The following is a 17,312-nucleotide window of genomic DNA, read 5'->3' as shown; positions in this document are numbered from 1 at the left end:
TGTTGAAATTATAGAGAAGGGAGTAAAGGAAATGAATGGATAGAGTGGAATGTGAACTAGACTTTAAAGGATAGCAAAAGTTTTAGAAAGTTAAAAATGAGGGTAAGTGTCTTCAGCTTCCACCTCTTAAGGAGTAAACTGGTACCAGATTAGGTCTCCTAATGTAAGCAATTACATATGGACACAATATATCAAGTATCTGTTTACAGCTATTGGAAAACATACAGCACAGGACTGTAACCCCTGAGAGAAGGGAAACCACTGAAGTGAGCTATGCCACTACCTTGGCTTTCTGTCTTCACACACTTTTGAGACCCAACGTCAAAGAAGGGGCAAGGCAGGATTTTCTCGCTGAGTTGAAGAGACAGAGATCAGAGTTTGGGGAGGCAGAGATAGTTTGAATCTGTGGGCAGCAGAGGAGGGAGATATGCAGAGACAGAATTCTAGAAGCCTGTATATGGATACCCACAAGACTTTAGCTACGTATTATTAGGAGTGTAAATTGAGTAACTACTCGAATTCACACAGAGTGGGAGATATTTAAGGTCTAATCAACCAGAGTGGAGACATCTCATTGAAAACTTGGAGCATTCAGTAGACACCTCAGAAAGGCTACACTGAATAGGGTTAAATTAGCCCAAGAATAAAGGCTAATCTTGATCTGCTTTCACAAAGTTTAAAAACAAGTCTTGGGCTCCCCTGGTGGCACAGTGGTTGAGAATCCACCTGCCAATGCAGGGGACACGGGTTCAAGCCCTGGTCTGGGAAGATCCCACATGCTGCAGAGCAACTAAGCCCGTGCGCCACAACTACTGAGCCTGTGTGTCTGGAGCCTGTGCTCCGCAATGGGAGAGGCCGCGACAGTGAGAGGCCCGCGCACCGCAATGAAGAGTGGCCCCCACTCGCCGCAACTAGAGAAAGCCCTCGCATAGAAATGAAGACCCAACACAGCCAAATAAATAAATAAAATAAATTTATATATGAAAAAACAAGTCTTAAAAGATTAAACTGAACGTTAAGTATCCTACCAGTACAAAGCCAAAACTCTTTAAAGGAAGACAACAAAACTCAGATGCTCAGTAACAGAACACCCATAATGTCCAACATCCAATAAAACAATTAGTAGAAATACAAAGAAGCAGAGAAATGTGACCGCTAGGCAGAGAAAAATGAGGCAATAAAGGACATCAGCAAGACTGCAGAATTGGAAACACCAGACCTTCCTTCACCCATGGAGACAAGGATTTAACAATATATGAACAAGTTGCTTTTGTTAGAAAATCAGAAACCAGCTAAGAGATTCCTGGATAGAGATCTTCCTGTTAGATTTTGGGAGTTCAGATTCTTTTTCTGCTTCAGCTACTAACTGGCTGCCCTCTTCGCCTTTCAATAAAATGATGAACTGAAACAACGTAAACAGAGTAATCCAGTGCTTTGCTTCATTAAAACTTGGCAGGTCCCAAGCGTATGGGAAACCCTGGTTCTCCTCAGGTTTGGTGAGTGGGTAAAATGTCCTTCCTCAACTCTCCTGCTGGTGATTCCATGAGACTAGCCTGCAGGTTTTTCCATCAGAGCTGGAGACAGAACTGCCCTGAGTGTTGAGACGGTGGCACCAAACTGCTCTCCAAATGCTTATGAAGAAAGGTATCTTCCATTCCTCATTTCTTCTTTTTTTTCAATTTATTTGTTTATTTAATTTTGGCTGTGTTGGGTCTTCGTTGCTGCGTGCGGGCTTTCTCTAGTTGCTGTGAGCAGGGGCTACTCTTCATTGTGGTGCGCAGGCTTCTCACTGCGGTGGCTTCTCTTGTTGTGGAGCACGGGCTCTAGGCGCAGGGGCTTCACTAGTTGTGGCGCGCGGGCTTAGTTGCTCCGCGGCATGGGGGATCTTCCCGGACCAGGGATCGAACCCGTGTTCCCTGCATTGGCAGGTGGATTCTCAACCACTGTGCCACCAGGGAAGTCCCGATTCCTCATTTCTTATATCAGAGGAAGAACTGCGGATATTCGTTAAGAATAAGTCATTTGTGGTTTTCTGAAAGTGAACACCTCAGATTTGAAAGCTTATGCCAATTAGGTGCATTCCTGAAAATGGGTACAAACGGTTATGTCTAATCTTTTGAGGCCAGCAGACCGTAAACAGGGGTAAACAGAAAATAAATATTTCTATTTTTGGCCCGAAAGTGGTAAAAGCTATTTTGTGTTTAAAAAAGACAGAGAGAGGGAGAAATTTCTTCACCCCAGGCAAGCATGAAGCCCTGCAGGAAAATTCTTGCATTCATTCACCAGAGCATTTCTCCTCAGCATGGCTTGGCATGATTAAGGGAAACCTCCAACTCCTGACTTCTTCCTCGGGAGGGAATGGAATGGAACGTATATCCAGTGTTCTTTTTGTGGTGCTGCCAAGGGACTGGTTTCTGTCTTACCCAAGTCTAAGCACTGAGAGGAATGGGATGTCAGGTCGTAGAGAACAGAGGCAGTCAAGGTGGCTTGGCCTAGCACCAGAATCTGCACAGATAGACACTAGGTGGAACTCCAATACCGCAACTTTCTACAGTACCAGAGAGGCTGAAGTATTGCAGTCAGACACAAGGAGGAGATCTTAAGTAGAAACTGGTAAGCCTCTTAATTAGGAGATGACATGTGCAAACCCAAAGAGCATGCATACCCAGAAAAGGCTTGAGAGATCTCCACATTCTCTAGCTGGGCTGATTGGAGAAGGTCCTCCCTGTGGAAACCAGACCACAAAGACTGAGAGAGGTAGCTGAGTTTTCAAATGCTTAAGTCCCAACAGAAAATAACACAACACACAAAGAAACAGAAAAACATAGCCTATTCAAAGGAACAGATTAAACCGCCAGAAACCAACCCTAAAGAAATGGCAATATGTGAATGACCAGACAAAGAATTCAAAACAACTATCATAAGATGTTCATGAATTAAAAGAGAACACAGATGGACGACTAAATGAAATCAGGAAAATGATGCATGAATAAAATGAGAATACCAACACAGAGATAAAATTATAAAGAAGAACTGAACAGAAATTCTGGAACTGAAAAATGCAATAACTGGATTGGAAAATGTACTAGAAGGACTCAACAGCAGACTTTACCAGGCAGAAGAAAGAATCAGCAAATTTAGGAGTTTTGAAATTACCGAGGCAGAGGAGCTAAAAGAAAAAAGAAAGAAGAAACATGAAGATAGCCTGAGGGACTTATGGGACACCATCATGCAGAGCAACATATGCACTATGGGAGTCACAGAAGGAGGAAAAAGAGAGAAAGGGGCAGAGAGCCTATCTGAAGAAATAAGTGCTGAAAACTTCCTAAATCTGTGGAGAGAACTGGACATACAATTTCAAGAAGCTCAAAAAACTCCAAGTAGGATCAGTCTAAAGAGACCTACATTAAGACATATCATAACCAAACTGCCAAAAGTCACAAAGGGAGAATCTTGAAAGCAGTTAGAGAAAAGTGACTTGTCACATAAAAGGGAGCTGCTACTATATTATCATCCTATTTCTCAGTAGAAACCTCACAAGATAGAGGGAGTGGGATGATATAGTCAAAGTGCTAAAAGAAAAAACCTGCCAACCAGAGAACTGTATCCAGCAAAACTGTCCTTCAAAAACAGAGAAATCAAGACTCTCCCAGATAAACAGAAACTGAAGGAGCTGATAACCACTAGACCGGCCCTACAAGAAATACGGAAGAAGGCCCTTCAAGTTGAAGCAAAAGGATGATAAACGGCAACACAAAGCCATACCAAAGTATAAAACTCTCTGGTAAAGGTAAATATATAGACAAATACAGAATCCTATAGTATGGTAATGTAGGTGTGTAAATCATTTTCAAATCTGGTATAGAATTTAAAGAACAAAAGCATAAAAAGTCATTATAAATCTATGTTAGTAGATATACAATATAAAAGGGTCATTTTCTCTGACCACAGGAGAGTAAGTTAAAAATCAATAGCATTGCTCTTCCAGGCGGCGGGGAAAGAGGTGGCCCTGGCGGGTCCGCGCGGCCTTGGGGCCGGAGCCCGGGTCCCCGCCCGCCCCAGCGCCCGCCGCTGGCCGAGCCCCGCGCCTCCGTCCTGGGTCGCGGTGGTCGGAGGTGCGCCCGGGTCCGCGGGACAGGCGGGCGCAGAGGTCGCTTGTGTGTGTGTGGCGGGTGGTGCGACGAGGTTCCCGTGCCTCCGCGGAGCATTGTGGGTCTGGGGCTGGGGGCGCTGCGGCTTGCTGTGCTCTCCGCACTTTCCCGGCTCTGAAGCCTCGAGAACACGGCTAGGCAGCGGTAGTTTAACGGGGAGTTTGCCTGCTGCGAACTAGGGGCCTGCTGGGGTCTCAGTTCTTTTTTTTTTTTGCGGTACGCGGGCCTCTCACTGCTGTGGCCTCTCCCGTTGCGGAGCACAGGCTCCAGAGGCGCAGGCTCAGCTGCCATGGCTCACGGGCCCAGCCGCTCCGCGGCATGTGGGATCCTCCCGGACCGGGGCACGAACCCGCGTCCCCTGCATCGGCAGGCGGACTCTCAACCACTGCGCCACCAGGGAAGCCCTGGGGTCTCAGTTCTTGGCTGGCCCCGGAACACGAGGTTGCCAGGCGTGTGACGGCAGCAGGTAGGAGTGAGCCGCTGGTGCAGTGATGAGCAGGAGAGGAAGGACGGCGGCTGTTGGCCTGTGAACCTAGGCAAGAATGACCAGCCAACACAACCCAGACCAAGGTCAGTGGGCCCAGCTCAGTCCTGTGCGGCTGGTCAGTGGAATAGACCTGCAGGTGTGGCTCTTGTCACTCTAGGACTGGCTTCAGGACAGATCCTGCTGATGAGGCCAGGGCACCGTCCTCAGTTCTCCAGGAGAGTGTGCTGGAGTGGAGTCGGTGGCGGGGAGGTGGGGGGGGGGGGATTTGCCCGACTCAGCACTGCAACCACGCACGTCCAGTCTGTTGGCAAGGGCAGTGGGGAGCCGGGGAAAGTCATGGCCTTGGGAATATCCTCTGATGAAAAAGAACCTGCAGGCTTATAAAATAACTTTTGTGTGGAACGTTGGTGTGTTGAAAAGCAGTTCTGTGTGCTTTTCCCCCTTGCTGTGGATCAGCAGTGCTGAGGCAGCAGGTGTGATACAGAAGTGTGAGCAGAGACCGTCTGGAATCCCCAAACTCCAGGGAAACTAAAGGTGACAGCCAGCCTAGTGAAGAGGAGAGGAGTTGAGGGTGGGGGCGGTGGCGGCAGCCAGCAGGTGCCCCTCATCTCAGGGCCCTAATCCTGGCTCCAGCCAGCTGGCCAGGGGCGCTGCAAGGTCTTCCGGGCGAGCAGAGCCCACAGTCCTGAGCTGTTCTTTGCTGTGTTTGGGTTATCTCCCGCCATCCAAGGGGAGAAATCTAGATGAGATTTAAGAATTAGTGCTTTATGAATGTGGATCTCATAGTTGAAACCTCAGAACACGTGTTTTCAGCACAAGGTTTCATAGTTGAAACCTCGGAACACGTGTTTTCAGCACAAGGTGTTAAAGTGAATGGAAGGATACAACCCCTTTTCAAGGAGGGTGTCTCCATGTGGGCAGAACTAGAGAATAAATGGGTCTTGAATAAAAAAAAAAACCAATAGCATTAAAATATCTAGGAACATCTCTAAATATTTAGAATTTAAGCAATATACTTAAAAAATTGAGATATAATTGACATGTAGCATTATATTAGTTTCAGGTGTACAACATAATAATTTGATATTTGTATATATTGCAAAATGATCGCCATGGTAAGTCTAGTTAATATTCATCACCACACATAATTACAAAAAATTGTTTTGTGTGTCATGAGAACTTTTAATATCTACTCTCTTAGCAACTTTCAAGTGTTCAGTACAGTATTATTAACTACAGCAACATATTGTTAAATAACTGAAGTGTAAAGGAAGACATCACAAGGGAAATTAGAATATATCAAAATGATGCAGTGAAAGCAGTGCTTAGAAGGAACTTTATATCTTTAAATGGTTATATAGGAAAAGAAAATTTTAAAATTTTAATCTAAGCTTACACCTCGAGAAGCTAGATAAAGAAGAGCAAGGTAAACTTAAAGAAATAGAACAAAGGAAATACTGGCATACAAAATGAAATAATGGAAATCAATGAAATACAAAAGGAACCAATAACAGAGAAAAATCAACAAAGCAAAAAATTAGATCTTTGACAAATCAATAAAGTTGATAAATATTTAGCTAGATTGATTAAAAACAGATTAAGCACAAATTATTAATATGAAAGAAGAAGAATCACTGCAGATCCTTAAAATATTAATGGAATAAAAAGGTAGTATTATGAACAAACTTATGCCAATAAATTTGACAATTTAAATGAAATGGAAAAATTATTTGAAAGATACCAGTGACCAAAACTGGCACAAGAATTAATAAAAATTGGAATAGCTGTATATCTACAAAATAATTAAATTCACAATTGAAAACCTTCCCACTATGAAAACTCCAGACTCAGATTAGTTCACTGGTGAATTCTATAAAATTTAAGTAAGAAATAATAAATAATACTGGCCCTTCAGATACTCTCTCAGAAACTAGAGGAGGAGGGAACACTATAACTTTTTTTGTGAGACCAGAATAATCCTAATATCAAAACCTAACAGAGACATTATAGAAGAAAATCACAGATCGATGTACCTTATGAACATAGACACAAAAATCCTCAATAGAATTTTAGCAAAATAATTCCAACAACATACAAATATGCTTATGTGCCATGAGCAAGTGTGGTTTATTTCAGGAATGCACAATTTGTTTAATATTCAAAAATTCATCAGTGTTATTCAGAGGAGGAGGGAATTCCCTGGCCGTCCAGTGGTTAGGACTCCATGCTTCCACTATAGGAGGCAAAGTAAGAGGTATAGAAATAGATGGACACATACATTTACAATTGATTTTTGATAAAGATGCCAAGGTAATTCATTGGGGAGAAGAGAGTTTGTCATTTCAGCAAATGTTCTAGAACAACTGGGTATATATAAAAAACTTATAGAACAACTGTACATATTGGTGAAGAAAACAACAAAACCAAACCAAACCCTGACTCCTATCTCAAACCATACACAAAAATTAACTCAAAGGTGTTATAGATCTAACTGAAAAATATAAAATGATAACACTTCTGGAGAAAAACATAGGAGAAAATCTTGGTGACTTGGAGTATGTAGGCAAAAATTTCTAAGTTGGGCTATAAAAGGCATTAAATAAAAAAGAAAAGTGATAAATTGGATTTGATCAAAATAAAAAAAATTTTATTCAAATTACTCTATTAAGAAAATAAAAAGGCAAGCCATAGATTGAGTGAAAATATTTACAATAAATATATCTGAAGAAGAACTTGGATCTAGTATATACCAAAAGATCTTCCAACTTAATTAGAAGACAACGTAAAAAAAAATGGGCAAAAGATATGAACAGGAACTTTAGAAAAGGAGGCTTAAAATTGGCCAATTGTTACATAGTCAATATTTTATGATAACTTTGTATGAAGTATAACCTATAAAAATATTGAATTAACTGTGTTGTACACCTGAAACTAATATAATATTGTAAGTCAACTATATTTCAATAAAAAAATCATATAGTAAAAAAACCCAATAATACCCAAAAGACAACCTTTAGAATGGGAGAAAATATTTGCAAATGAAGCAAGTGATAAGGGATTAATCTCCAAAATTTACAAGAAGCTCATGTAGCTCAATATCAAAAAAACAAACAACCTAATCCAAAAATGGGCAGAAGACCTAAACAAACATTTCTCCAAAGAAGACATACAGATGGCCAACAAACACATGAAAGGATGCTCAACATCACTAATCACTAGAGAAATGCAAATGCAAAGTGCAGTGAGGTATTACTTCACACCAGTCAGAATGGCCATCATTAAAAAATCTACAAACAATAAATGCTGGAGAGGGTGTGGAGAAAAGGGAACCCTCTTGCCCTGTTGGTGGGAATGTAAATTGATATAGCCACTATGGAGAACAGTATAGAGGTTCCTAAAAAACTAAAAATAGAACTACCATATGACCCAGCAATCCTGCTACTGGGCATATACCCTGAGAAAACCATAATTCAAAAGGAGTCATGTGCCACAATGTTCACTGCAACACTATTTACAATAGCTGGGACATAGAAACAACCTAAGTGTCCATCATCAGATGAATGGATAAAGAAGATGTGGCACATATATACAATGGAATATTACTCAGCCATAAAAAGAAACGAAACTGAGTTATTTGTAGTGATGTGGATGGACCTAGAGTCTGTCATACAGAGTGAAGTAAGTCATAAAGAAAAAAAACAAATACTGTGTGTTAACACATATATATGGAATCTAAAAACAAAAAACAAAAAAACGGTTCTGATGAGCCTAGGGGAGGGACAGCAATAAAGACACATACATAGAGAATGGACTGAGGACACAGGGAGGGGGAAGGATAAGCTGGGACGAAGTGAGAGAGTAGCATTGACATATATACACTACCAAATGTAGAATAGGTAGCTAGTGGGAAGCAATGTATCGCACAGGGAGATCAGCTGGTGCTTTGTGACCACCTAGAAGGTGGATTAAGGAGGGTGGGAGGGAGACACAAGAGGGAGGGGATATGGGGATATATGTATACCTATAGCTGTTTCCATTTGTTATGCAGCAGAAACTAACACAACATTGTAAAGCAGTTATACTCGAATAAAGATGTTAAAAAAAAAAAAGAAATCAGGTTTAGACATTGAGGTAGAGAGAATGACCCCCTGCATGAAGGAAGCTAACAGCTATTGGCACCGTGACGTGAAGCTTGATGCCAGCAAGTCGAAGGAATCATCAGAACTAGTATCCTAAACTCTACTGCTCAAGGACACTGATCCGAAAGCTCAGATCCAGAATCTTGTTTTATAGGCTCTAGATATATACTACTCCAACCTTCAAGTGCTGGAAGTCCAATCTTCCCACTGGCTTGGGTCACTCTTTTTTTAACCTTCTGTGGCCAACTCTGAAGCTGTCTACAAGTTTATGTGTTTATGAACAAGTCTGTTACAAGTTATTACTTTTAGGTTTACAACTTAGTGGTAGTGGTGGTTGGATGTGGGGAGGCTGATAATAGCTCATAGGGTAGCTAGATACTGTCACACACACTTTTCAAGTTCTCCATTTTCGTGACATAGGAAGTCTCTGGGTCCACGTTATATCTGATTCTCAGTCTATGTTGCCATATTCTATCTCTATTCCTGAGCCCTCAGCCACGAACTGGCATATCAAGGAATTCTTCCTTTGTTTCATGCCTGGGTCGACTGGGCAAGTGGCAGCTCTGATCTTGGAACCATGACAAGTGATGATATACACTCCTTTCCCAAATTCTGTATTTCTCCAAGGAGAAGCGGGAGTTGGCCATGGACCCTTTTTGTGTTTTCGAATTGCTTCACTCGTATTACCCCTGAGGCCTCTTTTGTTCCTGAAGTAGGTTGGGGACATCCTGCTTCCTAGAACCAACACTACAAGAAATAAAGGTATAAACAAAGCCAAATGGGAAACAGGATCATGCTTGTAACTCTCTCTGGACAGGTAACAATACCTAGTATGGTCTAGAGATTCTGGGAAGGAAGGGAATAATGGGGTGAAATTACGAAGGCAGCTGGCAGGCTAAATGTTTCTTTGTTGGCATGACCAGTCTCTCTTCATCCTCTTCCTGGATGTAGGGCTTGATGCCGGGACCCCTGAGGCTTTCTCCACAAATAAAAGGAGGTGAAGTTGTGTGGTGACCCCATTTCAGAATCTTGGGAGCAGCCAAAACGATGTCCTTTGTCTCTCTGCTCTTGGTGGGCATCCTGTTCCATGCCGTCCAGGCCGAACAATTAACAAAATGTGAGTTGTTCCAGAGGCTGAAAGACCTGGATGGCTATGGAGGCGTCACTTTGCCTGAATGTGAGTTCCCTGCTATCTTGCTTTGTTCCACACTTCATCTTCTTCTGTCTTCCCCACGCTTCTCTTCCTCCTCTTTTTTTCTCTACTTTTAACTCAATTATCTAATAATCCTCTCATCTGCTCATCTGTTTACTCTTTTATTACATTTATTCACCTATCTCTCCTTTCTCCCATTGTCTGATTGGTTTTGGAACTCTTAATCTTATCAAGATACTCTGTGGTCGGTCGTATTTGGAGATTGGCTGGAGAGCCTTTTTCTGTCTGTCCACATTTATGCTATATGCGGACATCCCTTTGATATCTCTTTTTCATCTTTCTTTCAGGGGTCTGTACCGTATTTCATACTAGTGGGTGTGACACACAAACCATAGTAAATTACAATGACAGCACAGAATATGGACTTTTCCAGATCAATAATAAAATTTGGTGCAGAGACAACCAGATCCCTCACTCAAGGGACATCTGTGGCATCTCCTGTGACAGTGAGTGACCACTTTTACCATGTTCCTGTGTTTTATTGGAGCCTATTCCTGGGATAATCTCCTTTTTTGGCGTCAAGCACACCTCTAACTTCACTGCCTTGGACGCCACATCAACTGTGGGACTTCAACTGATAGTACTGAGTAAGAGGCTGTTAGAATTTTTCATTATCACCAAATCCCCAGACAGTCCCTTAAAGTTCACGCGTAGATGATTTGAACTGTTTGGGAATCTTGAAGTCTAATACCTTGCATTTTCAGTTGATGAAGTTGATAATTCTTCTAGAGATGCCCCCAGAGAAGCGAAGGGAGTCCTTACCTAGGGGGAGGCATTATTGTACTGGATTTATCATATAGAAAGGCACCAGGCATAAGCCTCTAGATCAAAGAAGGACCAGGCAAGAGGGAAACTCATTACCTTTCTGGGTAATACTTAGCTCTCTCATTTTCCCCCCTGTAACTCCTGCCAGAGTTCCTGGATGATGACCTTACTGATGACATTATGTGTGTCAAGAAGATTCTGGATAATGTAGGAATTAACTACTGGTGAGTCCCCATTCTGTTTTCTACTTTACCCTTCTCCTCCTTCTTCTCACCCCTTTAGTCCCAGCATCATTCCCCTTTCTCTCTGTTTCCTGGTATTTAAGCTGGAATGTAGTTTTCAAAACAAAACTCATCCAACAGACTCAGGTTTTCAGTTTTCAAGCCTCCCTCACTCCACTCCTGTTTAGCAATTTTCCGAACAAGTGTTCCCTAATAGAGGGCTGAGACCCAGGATCTCCTTCACCTGGATTTGAACATTTAATTCTAAAGCAAGCCCTTTGTACCACTGCCCTACAATTTTCTTGGAGTTAAAAAAAATGGACCTTACTCCACTAGGTGGCTCAGTGTCCCTTGGCATCTGGCTAGGAAAGTGTAATTTTCACCCATACTCTTCCACCTCGTCCCTCCTGGGGATAAAGCTAGATGGAAGTTTGAACTAAGATCCGGCCAGTCAACTTGCCTTGTCTCTTTCTTCATGATCAGGTTGGCCCATAAAGCACTCTGTTTTGAGAAGCTGGATCAGTGGCGCTGCGAGAAGTGGTGAACACCTGCTGTCTTTGCTGCTTCTGCCCTTTTTATGTTCCTGGATCTCCTCTCCCCTATGGCTACCTCGTTTTGCTTCTTTGTACCCCCTTGAAGCTAATTTGTCTCAGCCCTGAGCCCTGTAGTGACACCATTGGGCTATTGCAAGGACTGTTCTCCAGGGATGAGTGACTGGTGCTCTGGACTTTTGACCCTTGCTCAGTGCCCCCAGTGGCACTTTCATTACAACAGTGGATTCTACCTCTATCCTGAATAAAGGGCCTGATTTTGAGTGGCTGGCTGTATTTTCTTCCTGGAGGGAGAGGGAGGAAATAGGGTGAGTAGGTGGACATGGCCATGGGTCATAGCCACCTTCATCTCTGCTAAAGAGGAAATAGGCTGAACTTACAATAACTCAAAGGTACAGATTACTTTCTGTATCAATTCAATTCAATGAACATTTATTGATCACCGAGCATATTAAAAAACTATGGAGGGGTACTACATTTGGCTAAAAGCATCTGTTGCCTCAAGGACTCGTAGGAAAGATAAGAGAAACATTAATACATAATTATAATACAAGAAAGAGTGTCATAAGTATCATGAGAGAGGTTAGAAATGTGCCCTGAGTATTCATAAGAGGAAAGATAATTTATATTTGGTGGAGGGCTGTGGGGAAAGGGCTCAAGGAAAGATTCATGACAGAAGTGACATTTAAGCTTGTTTGAAGTTGGGATTTTGACAGATAGAGATGTAGGGTGGGAAAAGAACAGCAAGCGCAGGGGCTCCAAGAATCTGAAATGGGTGACTTGAGGGGGGTTGAGGTATTTCTTTACCCCTGAGATAATGAAATACCTTTCACAAATTGCTGTGAGAGGAACTCTTTCTAAAAACAATAGATGAGAACAGCTCAGCAATTGAAGATTCAATCTGGACACCTGGGACCTTTTTGTTGGGACCCTGCACTCCATTACCTCTTCTTGCGGCTTCTCTTTAAGGAGGAATTTTGCAGAACTGTATTCTAATTTGATTATGAGAAATGTGAAAGAAGGAGAGCCAGGAGATTTGATTCCTAAAGTCTGTTTCTGTTTCTCATTGATGGTCCAAAGCTGGGTAAGTCATCTCTGTCTCTGGGGCTCAATTTCCTCATCTTTAAATGACAGTTTTAGTCTAGTAATTTTTCTGAGATCTCTTCCTGCTTTGAGAATCCAACATTCTAAGACTCCAATTTGAATTACCCCATTTCTGTATTAGCTAAGTTATATCTTCTAATTCCCTCCTCCTACCTTCTATACCCACTGGGGCTTTAGGCATTCAGACCATATTTCTCTTGTCCCAGAGACCAGCAGCTCCCAAATGAATCCCCCATGGCCTGTTTAGGGACCTATAGGGCCAGGCAAGGGGTGGACAGGCCATCCCTCTCCTATACTTAATGAAAACAAACTCTCAGGAAATAACTTGGTATTCATCATATGATTTGAGTCTGAATTTGAACACAATGTGACACATCTCCCAGGGGTATTGCATGCTATTCCCTCCCTAATTATGGGACAGAAGGCTTTTCGCCAAGTCTACAGGGTTTTAGGAATAACCCCTGTGCATGGTGGTGTGTGGGAGGGCAGGATTGAAGGGCCACTCCTCTCACTGATCTCACACATCTACTTACTACTTTGCCTCAGTTACACCCTCAGGAAGGTATATGCTCTGGAAAATATAAGGGACCAACTGCACCAAGTGGGCAGAGCAGAAATGCAACTAAAGCTGGGACTGTTTTGCTCGGCTCCATAGCCCTGGCCTTCATTCTGTAGAGAAACATCCTGATCTTGGAAATTTCACCTGTGAATGTACCATATATGAGGCCATGATTTTCAGAGGGTTTTGCTGAAGGAAACTGGCAATTGCAGAGAGGATTTTAGCCTGAGGGTCAAAGGATCAAGAACAGGTAGAAGCTAGGGAGCCGGCATGGATGTGGTCTTGACTGATGAAGACCTCTCTGCCTTTGGGTAGAAGCAGGACAGAAAGCTGCTTTTGTTCTCTTTCAGAGAAACCTCTTGGGAGCTGAATGGGACGTGGGGTGGTCGCTGAGCATTTGTTCTGCTTTTTCTAACTCCTTCTCCTTCCTCTAGGCCTGGAAAAAGTCCTGAACCAGGCAGGGATCGGAAGTGGCCCAGACTAAGGTGGGTGGTGGAGAGACTCAGGGCAGGGGCTGTCAGAGTGCACACGTTTCACTGAGCTCTGTGTAAGGAGGACCCTGGATGGTGTCCCAAAATATGGACTCTTTTTCTCTCTTTCTATCCTGATCTCTCCTCCACGCTACTTTCCTCTGTCATCTATATTGTCATGAAGGCAGGAATTTTACTGGACAAAATTGTTTCTTTTCATATGTTCTTTTTCTCACCCCCTCCTTCTCTCTCATTCATTCTTTTTTTTCCACACTAATTGAGAGCATATTAAGTGACAGGACAAACTAGACACTGGGGATACAGAATCTGTTAGGGGTTTTGCTCTCAAGACTTACACTTTAGAGGAGAATACTCCCTCCTATTTCCTAGAATCATGCAACAGAAAGGACTCTTCAGACAGATCCATCGTTCATTCCTGCATTCACTCCTTAATCAACAAATAGTTATTGAGGATTTACTATTTGCTATGTTCTATTTAGGTGTTACTTGTTAAGAACAAAGACAGCAGGAGACACACTTATTTTATTTCATTTCTTTCTAAGTTACTCTGGAGCTGTAACTTGCCAGATATTTTTTGGTATGGGAACAAAGGAGGAATTGGGTCTCAGTACTAAGAAGGGACTGTCCCAGAATTAAATGGGATATTTGCTAGTGGTCAGATAGGTTGATTTACACTTTGTGCATAGACAAAGTAAAAAAGTGCAGGAGAGGCAAAAGGGGAGGGGTAGAAAGGACAAGAAATGAGAGGAAAAAGCAATAGCTGTGGAAATGGCTGGTGAAGCTGTGAAGATTTTCTTCGCTTTTTTCCCCCAGTTTTATAGAGTTATTAGCAAAAGTCTAATTCTGCCACCCAATGGCAGTTACTGGTATTTTGAATTAGAAAACTAGGCTGTGACTAAGTGCAACCCACTTCAGACACAATTACTAGCATGCTCTTAAGCTGTGGTGGAAATAGCTCATATGGCTGAAGGACAATGAATTACCAAGATATATATTTTGATATGAGTGATTTAAGAAAGACATTCATATAAAGAGAGAGCTGAACAACACAATTCCTTGATAAAATGTAAATGTTATACTTAGGAATATGCTGAGATGGAGTAGTGTGTGTATCACATCCATGAGTAGGTAGCCTCTCTCTATCTGTAGGATCAATGACAGAACGCTCACTCACGCTTATGAATGATCTGACTCTTATGACTCCCTTCTCGCTGAAGTGTAACAGGCTGCTTGCTCCACCATTGGGAGCTCAAGTATGGAAAAATGACATTTTGTATGGAAGTCTGCTGCTATTTGCCTAGCAGACAGTAAATTCCTAGTTGAAAAAGGCAAAAGTATTCTGCACGATGGGCTGAACTGAAAGCAATTCATGTAGCAGTACGAAAGTAATTTTGCTCTAGAACAAAGCCTAATTCATGTAAAATCCTACATACAAAAGTCAGGATATCACAGACTATTAGGCCATAGCCAATGGCCCAATGGTCTAGCTAATAAATGTTTGATGGGTGAACAATGAAAGAATACTGTGTGTGAAGAACACAGTTGTGGCAGGCCTATGGAATTTCAGAAGGAAAATTAAAGTAGATCATAGGGGTGCTCAACAAAAGAACCCAATTACTGGCTCAGAGGAGAACCAGAATGCCAAGGTGGTGACTTGGTCGACTGTTTGCAGGTAGCCACCTGGATACATGATATGAGCAGTCATGGAAGTGTCCAAGCCATGCAACAATGTTTGTTACAAAAACATATTCCATTGTCATCCACCAAAGTCACTGCTGTGGAAGTTACTAATGTAATTTCCTGCATGATAATAGGAGAAAAACGACCCAAAATTGGTCTTGGGGAGAATCTCCCAAGATTGCTAAAAGGTGGTTGACATGGGGCCACTGCCAGTGTTTCTGAAGGATTCAAAAGAATTTCAATAAAAATAGGGACTTACTTCTCTTTGGTCTTTGCTTACTCTTTAACTGAAATAGCAGCTGAAATACCATTAAGGTCCTGGAAATAGGCATTTTAAGGACCTTTAAGACGTATAGAGCAGTGACTTAATTGAACAATTGGAATGGGAGATTCAGACATTGTTATTAAAGACGTGATAAGATCATAAAGGGCTTCCTAGCTCAATTAGGTGAATTTGTGTCCGACCTGAAAACGAGGAGTGCTAAATGTGGAACCTTCTTAAAGAGATTTCTGGACATTGGGTTTTAAAAACATTAATTTAATTTTAATTTAATTTTTAAAAAATCAGCTCCAGTGGTCCCAGGCTCAGGACTATATCTGCATGTTTGAGCTAAGGGCAACATTGCTTCTCAAATGCTACTATCTCTATTCTTTTGAATTAGACTGCATATTTCCCTAAGGCACCTCTGGATAGATTATTGATCTTGCCTCTTGTACAAACTAGAATTGATTGTAAGTGCCACCCCACTTCAATAATCTTTTGATGATTTACCTCTCCAACTCTTAACATCTCTCCCTGGAAAAGGACAAAGGACAGGCTCTGACAAGATTCCTATTGCTGCTTTACAAGCTTTCTTTTTTAATTATTATTATTTCTTTTACGATACGCGGGCCTCTCACTGCTGTGGCCTCTCCCGTTGCGGAGCACTGGCTCCGGACGCGCACGGGCCCAGCCGCTCCGTAGCATGTGGGATTTTCCTGGACCGGGGTACGAACCCGTGTCCCCTGCATCGGCAGGCGGACTCTCAACCACTGCGCTACCAGGGAAGCCCGAAGCCAAAGCTTTTACTTCATCTACACTCACACCTTCACAGTAGCGGACCCTTCCTTTGCAGGGCGTGCAATGCTGGCTACTCTGGGCCCGGTAGCCCTCAGGGATCTCCCAAGAGCCGCCGTCGGCAGGATGGGGAAGGACAGGATCAGCACGTGGTTGCGGGGTTCCATGATTCTCAGCTTGCCACGCACCGGTTCCGCTTCTGCTCCTCGCTCTCCCAGGTGTTGACGTCTGCCATCAGCTTGTCTTCCATGATGCGCTCTAGCACCGACCACGGTCGAAGAAGCCCTCCACCAGCTTGAAGAGGCTGTTTCATCGCAGTTGCTATGGTGTAGCCAGGTGGGCGGAGCCGGCCCACGTAGTTGGACGGCTGCGCAGAGGCCAGGGCGTCGCCTGGCCCTGTGGAGGGACCACCGGGAGAGGCATGCTGTCGGAGGTCCTGGGGCGGGCTGCCTTTTAAGCTTCCAGCCTGCCTCCCTGTCCTCTGCCTCCTCGTCACCCGCCACCTGATCTGGAGGAGCGGGCTCAGCCTGTTGCTGCCAAACGACACGTGGAAACGGTGGTGTGAAACCGGGCATCCCGCGCGCTGGGCCTGGGCCTCCTCTCGCCTCTCCTGGGCCCACCCGCCGGGCGTGGGGCGGCAGAGCAGCTCTCCCTTCATTTTTGAGGTACATTTTCTTTCATTTTGAGGTACATTTTGACGTATAGAACTCTAGTTTGCATTTATTTTCTTTCATCATTATCAGAATATTAACCCATAAGACTTAAGGCGTCTGTCCCTTCTGTTTGAAATCAATTTCAGTCTAAAGTTGGCTCCTTCGAAGGCAGGCTCGCCTTTACTTATTTCCCGGGTAAAAAGTACAAATGGAGGTCCTTGACCCAAGGCTCTTCTTTGTC

The 17,312-nt window shown here is 43.1% G+C and overlaps 1 protein-coding gene and 1 pseudogene across 1 annotated transcript; one reads left to right on the top strand and one right to left on the bottom strand.

The window, feature by feature from the left end:
• Positions 1 to 9,801: 9,801 nt before the first annotated feature.
• LALBA (lactalbumin alpha) lies at positions 9,802 to 11,790 on the top strand. Its single transcript, XM_004274395.1, has 4 exons — positions 9,802 to 9,954; positions 10,278 to 10,436; positions 10,904 to 10,979; positions 11,460 to 11,790. The coding sequence occupies exons 1-4, from the start codon at positions 9,825 to 9,827 to the stop codon at positions 11,518 to 11,520; spliced, it is 426 nt and encodes a 141-aa protein (XP_004274443.1). The 5' UTR covers positions 9,802 to 9,824; the 3' UTR covers positions 11,521 to 11,790.
• Positions 11,791 to 15,437: 3,647 nt separating this feature from the next.
• On the bottom strand, positions 15,438 to 17,076 carry LOC101273872 (glutamate dehydrogenase 1, mitochondrial-like; annotated as a pseudogene).
• Positions 17,077 to 17,312: the final 236 nt, after the last annotated feature.

The sequence above is a fragment of the Orcinus orca genome, chromosome 11 (assembly GCF_937001465.1).
Source record: "Orcinus orca chromosome 11, mOrcOrc1.1, whole genome shotgun sequence".
NCBI classification, from domain to species: Eukaryota; Metazoa; Chordata; class Mammalia; order Artiodactyla; family Delphinidae; genus Orcinus; species Orcinus orca.
The sequence above is the reverse complement of the archived record's forward strand: the minus strand, read 5'-3'. Positions and strand labels throughout refer to the sequence as shown.